This window comes from Helianthus annuus, chromosome 9, assembly GCF_002127325.2.
Source record: "Helianthus annuus cultivar XRQ/B chromosome 9, HanXRQr2.0-SUNRISE, whole genome shotgun sequence".
NCBI lineage: Eukaryota > Viridiplantae > Streptophyta > Magnoliopsida > Asterales > Asteraceae > Helianthus > Helianthus annuus.
The window spans coordinates 62,897,417-62,907,718 of NC_035441.2; the positions used below are offsets into that span (position 1 = coordinate 62,897,417).

At 36.8% G+C, this 10,302-nt stretch overlaps 1 protein-coding gene across 1 annotated transcript; it reads right to left on the bottom strand.

The window, feature by feature from the left end:
* Nucleotides 1-3,521: 3,521 nt before the first annotated feature.
* LOC110877899 (nicotianamine synthase) lies at nt 3,522-4,860 on the bottom strand. The gene is made up of 2 exons (XM_022126127.2): nt 3,749-4,860; nt 3,522-3,713 (listed from the first exon to the last, which is right to left on the bottom strand). Exon 1 carries the CDS (start codon nt 4,767-4,769, stop codon nt 3,774-3,776), a length of 996 nt encoding a protein of 331 aa, XP_021981819.1. The 5' UTR covers nt 4,770-4,860; the 3' UTR covers nt 3,522-3,713; nt 3,749-3,773.
* Between the last annotated feature and the right edge of the window lie 5,442 nt (nt 4,861-10,302).

Consider the following 10,302-nt stretch of genomic DNA (forward strand, 5'->3'; position numbering starts at 1 on the left):
CTTGAGTTTCTACTAATGATTACGGTGATTAGAGAGGTTTGGGTAGAAGAGAAATGTGTAGTGGAGAAGAGAGGAGAGAATGAGCAAGTAAAAATGGTGGAAATAGCCTCTATTTGTAGGTTGCTGGGGGGCGAGGCATGGCCCGGGCCTAGCTAATTGACTGGCAACACCTAGTAACCGAGGAATGGGCGTGTCTCGTAGGCATAGGCCGTGGTTAACTTTGTGTGCTCCATGGGATCTTACAAATCTTCCAGAAGCTCTTCTTTTGTCTTGTACTGCAGAGGTACGGGCCGTGCCCGACTTTCTTCGCCTGATCCTCGCACTGAGGGCTCCTGGAGGTGTCTGGTGGGGTTGGTATCCAAGGCACGGGGCGTATCCTCCGAGGCATGGGGCTTGTCTAGATAACTTTTGTTATTTTCTCCGTCTTTCGCCCAGTTTTACTTCCTTTGTTAATCTTGGGTTATTTTTGTCCTGAAAATTCAATATAAACCAATTTAAGCCTATTTTGAACATTTCATTATCAAAATATATTAGAAATGGGTAAAAATTTGATATAAAAACATGTGCACTTTTACTCATATCATTTACACTAACAATAAATAATAATAACCAAATAATGTTCTTACCAGATCATGAGCAACGATTGGATTTGTTTTTGGATTTGCAACAACGAGTTGAGTGCCATGAGGATTGAAAAGAGTCAACTTGAAGTCTCTCTATCCCAAGTACTGAAACGGAACAAAGGTAGTAAACTTGATCTGAATTTATTGAACAACCTTGACCCAGTCCCGACAAAATAAAAATTGATCCCCAGACCTTCCAATCTTGATTTTGTGTGAATAACCTTCATCAACCAAAACATTTTAAACACCATTGTAGCATTTTGGACAAAGGTAATATCACATCTAACCAAAACACAATCGTCTATCTTCGTTGTTTTGGCGTAGTGGAAGATAATTAAATAGGTCGTGATTGTATAAGACAAATCGTTTATCTTCGTTGTTTTGGAGTGGCAATATCACATCTAACCAAAATCAGATGTGTTCATATTGGAAGTTTACTTTCGATAATACACATATGTAACCAAGTCAGATGTGTTCACATTCGAAGTTTACTTTTGATGGTGTTGTTGTAGGTGCACCTCTTTAAGAGATTAATTTGGGTTTGTTAATTTCCATCAATTTTGGTGCTTTATGCTATCATCACAAGTGCTGATACTAAATTGCGACTTTAATCTGAATTTGGGTGTCGGACTTTAATCTGAATGTGGGTGTCGGTCAACATCACGATTTACTACGCCGCAACGCGCGGGGTTGTAGAACCTAGTTTTCCTTAATATCTTAAATAATAGAGTTAACTGCCATTTTCGTCCCTGTGGTTTGGTCACTTTGGTCATTTCAGTCCATTTTTCAAAAATGCGCCATTTTCCTCCCCGACGTTCTGGAAAAGGTGCCATTTCAGTCCAAAAATCATAACCCAGTTAAGTCGGTTAGTAAATAAGGACTGATTGTGTAAATTTGTAACATAAAGGACTGATTGTGTAAATTTGTAACACCACCACCACTAGCCCTGCTACCACCACCACTCCGCTGCCACCACCGCCACCACAGCCACTGCCACCACCACCGCCACCACAGCCACCACCGCCACCACCGCCACCACAGCCACTGCCACTTCACCGCTGCACCATCACCATAACCCACCACCACTTCACCGCTGCACCATCACCATAACCCACCACCACTTCACCGCTGCACCATCACTATAACCCACCACCATGTTCCATCGTCTCCTCACCGCTGCACCATCACCATAACCCACCACCACTTCACCGTAAACCACCGTTCACCTCTGTCATCACCTCCGTTCACCGCTGTAAAACCGACAACCTGCAACTCATCTTGGCGGTGGTGGCGGTGGTGGCAGCGGAGTGGTGGTGGTGGCAGTGGCTGTGGTGGCTGTGGTGGCAGTGGCTGTGGTGACTGTGGTGGCGGTGGTGGCGGTGGTGGCAGCGGAGTGGTGGTGGTGGCAGGGCTAGTGGTGGTGGTGTTACAAATTTACACAATCAGTCCTTTATGTTACAAATTTACACAATCAGTCCTTATTTACTAACCGACTTAACTGGGTTATGATTTTTGGACTGAAATGGCACCTTTCCAGAACGTCGGGGAGGAAAATGGCGCATTTTTGAAAAATGGACTGAAATGGCCAAAGTGACCAAACCACAGGGACGAAAATGGCAGTTAACTCTAAATAATATACATATTTAATCTGTTTCTTGATAAATAATAAATCTAAAGTTCTAATATTATATTTATTTTTTATTTTTTTTTCTAATTTGATTTTTATTGAAAATGGATATGGTGTTGCTATCGTACCAAATCAAACCGAAAACCAGAATGAATAGTAATTTATTTATTTTTATCGTAAACTATACCAATGCCGATAAATATTATTAAAAACACACTTTTTAACCGTAAACTATATGAGTATCGACACGTGACGAACCAAACTGATTTCAAACGAACATTGATACCAATATTGTTAATCAGAACCTGTATTTTTTAATGGTTTTCTATTGATATAAAACACGTGTTGATATCTTTTTGAACATATCATAACTTTATTATTTTTAGTTTTCTCTTTCAGCTGCTATAAAGAGTGTTGATATCAAAACGAAACGAATGAATACCAACGAGTTCCCACCACGTAGCTTGGAGGGAAACCACTAGTTTCATATTATTTTTATTGTAGTGTTTTAGAAAAAAAATTAACATTTACAAAAATTTCACCAACAATAAATGAATATTAGAACTTGAGTAGTTTTGTGGTTAAAAAAAGTGAGTGGCTATAAAACAGTGAAGAAACGTGCATGGTTATATATGCGACGTGAAATATTCCCATAATTAACCATCAAACAAAATGTAACCACATTTATACTAAGGAACCATATACCATAATACCAAGTGTGTTATGAATATCCGAGTCGATTTGCATGCTATATTCTTCAAGCTTTTATATATCATGATAAGGGGCGACAGGGCGCCTCGTGGTGGCCGTTTGGCCATGCGTGGAAGGCAATGAAACACCGCTGCCGGTGCCAAGTTTAACGCGTGGTTTTGAAAACGCGTTGTATATTTGACGCGTGAAGAAGTGAAGAAGTTGAGGGAAATTGTTGGATTGTGAGGGAAATTGTTGGGTGTGGTGAGTGATGGGTATTTTCACTAAAATCCATCACTAGTAATAGAATAATGCTTGATGACATAGTAAAACTTGATTAGATGTTGTGAGTGATGAGTGATAAGCGCCCATCCTAACAAAGTAAATACTAATGTCCTTTTTGCAATAGAATGTCCATTGGCTTATTTAAAGAAACATCTTTCTTAATGCATTTATTATTAGTAGGAGTTTATTCTATCTTTACTCAAAAAGGTGCATTTTGGAACAATGCAACCAAATATTGACACTAAAAACTCAATTACAACAAAATTAATCAAACGTAATCAGTAATATCTCATTTAGACAAGGACAAACATTTGCTCTATCCCATGAAATAAAATGGCTGCTTTAAAGGAGAACAAGCTCAATTTAAAGCCATTCTTAAAACACAATCAAAGGTTGTTTATTCCTCCAATTTTTGAGTTCTTAGAAAACCGACAGAAATCAAAAAGTTACAACTGCATGCATATAATTGTTGCTGATCATAACAATACCAATTTGATAGGGAAATAACATAAACGGGGATTGTTTCTAGAGATAGAAATAGAGTTGATCTACTCCTCCATTGCCAGTTCCTCAATAATATTCATCTGGTTGAGTGGATTATTAGAAGCTTGAAAATCACCATACTTGCAACACGAAGGCAAAATCGATCCAATCCCAAGCTGATGATGATGATTATGATCGGTATCCACAGCAACCGGATCCTTACGTGCGATCACAACCGAGTTAATAACCTCATCTTGGGGATGGAAGATTGACAAAACCTCAAACCCTTGAAGATCTTCTGGGTTGACAACCGGGTACAGAAAAGCCCGAGCACCATGAGCACTCCTTAGCATCAAGACCGCACCTGGTGCCATGTACTTAGCCAGATGTTTGATCACTTTAACCTTCTCATCAATATCCATCCCAACAAGTGCAGCCAAGAAAACAACATCATACTCTTTCAAACCATCAGTCACCTCCATGATGTCCATTGTGTGGAAGAACATCCTCTTGGACAAGTCGTCATCGGACGAAATGAGGCGTGAAGCCATCGTGTTAGCCGAATGGTCTATGTCATAGTTGTGGAAAGATGCTTGCTTTAGATGGTATGAAGCCAAGACAATTGAAGTGAGAGGTAATGGGCCGGAGCCCACAAACGCTACGCGTTTGGGGACGACGACATCTGGTTGATCATGAGTAGAGTAGTGTTGAATAAGGATGTCGAATTCGAGTTGGCTAAGTTTGAGGTAGTTGGAGTAGTAAGGGAAGACATCTAGATGGTTAAGAGGATTAGGGTAAGAGGCTAAAAGAGTTGAGAAATGAGCCTCTAAATGGCCCTCAGCCTCACCACAAAGTCTAATGAGTTTAGACCTTGTTTCTTGGATGGTTTGTGGAAGAGTGGTTATGTTGATGGAAGATGGTGGGATGCATGTGGTTACAAGCTCGGTGAAGAGAGTGTTAACATCTGTTGATGGTTTGAGAGTTTCGAGTTTGGAAATTTTGTGGTAAATTTCGCACACTTTTGTGACCAAATCGGCTTCTTCGTGGTGGAGTGAACCCATGTCGACACAATGAGGTTATGAGCAAAAAGAAAAGATTCTGGTGAAGTTGACAAAGGTTAAGAAGTCAAGAGAGAAAAGAGGGAGAGAGAATTAGGTTTTTGTGGCGTTTACATAGAGAGTGTGGCCTATTTATGGACAAGTAGTGGGTCCCACATTGGTAAAGACAAGTAGTGATTGGTGAGCCTTGGCGCCTTGCTTTCTTTATAGGTTAGGTTAGGGTAACTTTTTCCTTTTTGTTTAACTGAAATTTTATTTTTAGGCTCCAAGGGTCTGGTATAAAATCACTAGGGCTTTATCACGTCATATATCACGTAGACGACACATAAGGATAGGACTTTATCGTTAACTTACACGGTGTGTAATAACGCCCGTCATAAAACCTCTTTTAACTATATTAAAAAATAAATAAATAAATAAAAGCTGATTCATTAACTTTTGGTGGGGCCCCTTGATTTCATCCGCTCGCGGCGCTAACCCTTTGGCGGAATCAATTTATAGCACCCCTTTAACAAAGCGGGGTGGGAGTGGGGTGCCAAAGGACGCCATGGAGCTTATGTGGTAGGGGACGCCAAGCCACACCCTCTGGTCTTATGGAAAACAACCTCACTCAATTTCACATAGGCTTATTCAAGAAGTTAAACTAATACTATATATGAAAATTATTTTGTTAACGCCAAATAGGTTTACTAAAAAGTTAGAAGGTAAAGATTCATAACATCAAGAACAAACCAACTGAACAAAAAGCTCTTAAAACCCTTTTGGACCTAGAGACTAGAACTAGTTTATCATCTATCACACATACACATGAATATATATACCCACATGCATACGTACATATATACATATGAGATGCAAATTAACATTAATAAATACGCCTATGTGTAAAACTTTGTAAATTTTGGGTATTTTTATTCAAGATCTAGTGAAATCTGAAAAGTTTTGTGTACACCTTTATGTGTGAAAAAAATAAATAAATATAAGGTTCCATTTATAAATAGGATGTTACAAACATAGAGATTATAAAAGTTGCGCATGTTTAACATTTAGAGATCCATCTCATTATTCATGCAAATAGAAATACTAAATTCATAATTAATTCTACACTTGTGAATATCAATGACGTCATGAAAATACATATTAGCTAAACCAATTAGAATTTGTGGGACTGTAATCGGTTTGGATGCGGTCCACGCTTCATGGACTGTATGTTGTTTTTATTGAAGTTGACCTTTCAAAAAAAAAAGAATTTGTGGACTATATATAACTTTCGTGTGTAGAACGCGTGTTTAATTTGCAAAGGTGTAAGTATCCATATATATAAAAGCAGGTGCGTTCGAATATGGAAATGCATGAGAGGCAAAAATAAACATTCGGTTCTTGATGTAGATGCTATAAATTGACATTTTGGTTTTATTAACATTTGTTAGTCTATTGACACTTTAAAAATATCAAATTAAGAATCTATGAACTATAGAAATATCTAATTGTACACCTACCAAGGTAAAGCGCAACACGGTTCTACAGGAGACGTTATTTGGATGCCTAATTTAACTTATAAGTAACCAGGGCCGGCCCTAAGAATTCATGTACCTTTTTTGAGTTTGAAAAAATGTGTCCTTAGGCCTTAATGAAATTGAATATGTGTCTCGCTAAAGGTCTAAACCTAATGCAAAGGGATTAACAACTAATCTAAACCATAAAAATAGTTTTGTAAGGGGGCTTATGTTGGTGTTTGTATGGGTGTACCCTATTAAAAAATTTATCTACTATAATAAAAAGAAACCAACTTTTAGACACGTGTCATACATTGAAGGCATCCTCAAATATATATTTATCTTATATTAATTAGATAAATAATAAATTAATATTAAATCTTATCATATACTTTAATAAAATATTATCCTTAAATCTAAATTGTTAATTTAATATTATTTTTAAAACAAATATCTGTCTTTCCTACTTATCTTATATTAGATATATAAATAATAAATTAATATTATATGTTATCTAATTTATTAAAAATATAACTTTGTTTATTATTTGGTATACAAAATTATATTTATTCAAATCGTGTAAAATGTGGGGTTTTTAAAAATTTAACTTTTATTATTTATTATACAAAGTTACATTTATATAACCCGTGTAATACACGAAGTTTTTAAGGATATAACTTTTTTATCATTTGCTATGTAAAATTAAATTTATTCAATACGTGTAATACACGGGGTTTTTAAGGATATTTGGTAGATTTTTCAACCCGATTATGCACGGGTTTTTTAAAGATACGACGTTTTTAGTATTTAATATAAAAATTACATTTATTTAATCTATGTAATACACATGGTTTTTAAAGATATTACTGACCACACCGAGGGACAGGCCCTGAAGCGAAGGACGGGAACGAGCGGAATCAATGTGTTCCAATTTCTGGCCTTGCACCGACCATCCAATGGACCATGGACTAAACGGCCACTACCTGAAAGGACTATGTCCATGGGACCGCCCCCCCCCCCCCCCACAAGGTACATCTCGCGCCTATGGGCCGCTATAACTATCCAAGAATACACTCGAAACTGGAAGGATAAAAAACCCACCCGGTGGACTGCCAAGCTACAAGTCCTACGAGACAGGAGCGGGATTCTCTAAAAAGCCAAGGTCGTGGGTGGCCAAGAGGGCCTACTTGGAGACTTGGGATCTCAGCAGGAAATGCGAAGGTTGCTTAAAGCCGGCCGGCCAATAGGCGAAAGAGAATAAACTAGTTCTGATCTGAGTAGGCTCATAACATAATAGGGAATACCCTAACCCTGGGAACCAGGGCCTGGCTATCCTTCGTTTGCGGTCGACTTAGATTTATTCAATACGTGTAATACACGGGGTTTTTAAGGATATAATTTTCTTATTATTTGGTAGATATTTCAACCCGATTATGCACAGGTTTTTTAAAGATACAACGTTTTTAGTATTTAATATAAAAATTATATTTATTTAATCTGTATAATACACATGGTTTTTAAAGATATAACATTTTTCTTTAGATCTATTCAACACGTGTAATATACGGGGTTTTTAAGGATGTAATTTTTTTTTTATCATTTGGTAGATTTATTCAACCCGATTATACACGAGTTTTTTTAAGATACGACGTTTTTAGTATTTGGTAAACAAAATTACATTTATTTAATCTGTGTAATACACATGGTTTTTAAAGATATAACTTTTTTTATTATTTGATATATAAAATTACATTTATTTAACCCGTACAATATGCGAGTTTCATAAAGATATAATTTTTTTATTATTTAATATATAAAAATACATTTATTCAACCCGTGTAATACATGGGATTCTAACCTAGTATTTTACATACACATATCGGGTTTTTTCATAAAAAAACGTGCCTCGAAATATCGGGCCCTGGCCGGTGGTCCTCCCCCAGGGCCGGCCATGTAAGTAACCTTTTTTAGATATAAAAATATTAATAAGAACTAGGTTTAAAGAAGTTCGACGTGTTGCGGCGAATTTTTTTTGTTATTTAGTTTGTGTTTACATGTGTTTTGAAATCACTACGAGCGTGTTGCGAACATAACTGCTAACAAGAATAAAAAGAAAATGTAGAAAAAAACTAAAAGATAACCCAAAGAAGATCAACCAAAAAAGTTGTATGGTAACGATGTTGTTCGTATGAAAGCCGTGGTCAGAGATGAGAAAATTGTTCTGGGAACCGATACCAAATTTGCCGAATCGAAAGACCTTAAGTATCAATTCGGTACCGACTTTTGGCGTTCCTGGTACCGGTTCACTACTGTTTTTTACCTTCATATACCGGTACCGTAACCGGTATTTTTGATATCAGTACCGATTCTGTATCGGTTGGCACCGAGCTCATCCCTACCCCTGAAACTAAAAAAGAAAAAATTAAAAGTTGAAGAAAATCAACAAAAAAATTGTACGATACCGTTGTTCGTATGGTAACCGTGATCAGAGATGAGCAAATGGTACCAGGTAGCAACACTGAATTTCCCGAACCAAAAGATTTCCAATATCAATTCGGCACCAACTTTTGGCGTTTTCTGTATTAGTGTTGGTTTTTACCTTCATGTACTGGTACCGAACAGGACGGTACCTGTATTTGCGATACCAGTACTGGTTTGATAACGGATGACACTAAGCTTATCCCAACCCTTGATATTAAAAAAAGAATTAAAGTTAAAAACTAAAGAAAATAACTATTATTATAATATTAAAATAATAAAAGTATTAAAAGAACTATATATTATTATAATATTAAAATCACTATTTATTTCAATTCGTTTATTAATATATAGTAAAATATATAGTAACTTCTTAATTAGATTCTGAATAGATATGGACCCGAATCTATTTAGAACGGGCCAAATATTATGGTTAAACTTGGATGTTACACTTTGAGCCACGTGTCACTAAAACAATTCTCACATGATGTTGTGTCAAGCAGTAGAAATGGGCATGACATTATGGGTTGGTTACAACCGACTCTGTGACAACTCGCACTTTCAAGAGTCTTGTAATAGTTCTTTCCTGCTTTGTGTTAAGTTGTATACGTGTTAGTATGAATAAACTGGATTGAATGTTTTAAATGTTTGAATTATTGTTAAGTGTTATTTGTTTTATATGAACTCGATCACACAACACCTTTGGGTTGCACACCCCACTCTCGACCGCACACCCCCATCTCGTGTACATTTGTTCTCGGCCCAAATCCATTCGAACCCAAAGATGGGTCCGGCCCGTTCCCCTTGTGCGCATACAACACAAGGATTGGTGTGTAATCCCATAATTTAGCAAAACAGAAAACACACAAAATCCTAAGCTCTCTCTCTCTCTCTCCTTCTCTCCTTTAAAACCCGACAGCAGCCTTTCCTTCGGTTCGAAGATCCTACCGACTCATCGTGATATCTTCGGTTAGTATAATCTCTTCATTGTTCAAATCACATCCTCTTGTGTTACATAGTTGTATCGATGCATGATATGTGTATGGGTTAATCATGCTCTGCTTATTATTTGATGATTAAGATTGATTGTTAGATCCAATATAAGACCATGAATGATGTCGGTTGATCGCTAGAAATTGGGTTGGTGTTGTTCATATGTATGTATCGCATGACAAGGATAGGATGAATCTTAGGATCTTGATAGTCTATGAATGCATGGTTTGTGAATGAATGTTTGATAGTATTTTTGGGTGTTTCGTCCGAGTTGTATGATAATCATGAGATCAATGGTTTGGCATGTTAAAAACAGTTTTGTTATATGATTTTGCTTAAGTTTTAGTTGATGATTAGGGTTGTATGATGATATAGGATCTTCGAGATAACCATGTTAATTGATCCGGTTTGAATGTTGATTAATGGTTGTTCATGATTAGATGATATTTAGCATTGCATGAATGTGTTATTTCTGCTAAATGATTGTTGTTTGATCTGATTGAAAGATGCCAAAAATTGATAACTGATGTTACGGAAATAATTGGCAATTAAAAAGGAAATCAGTTACA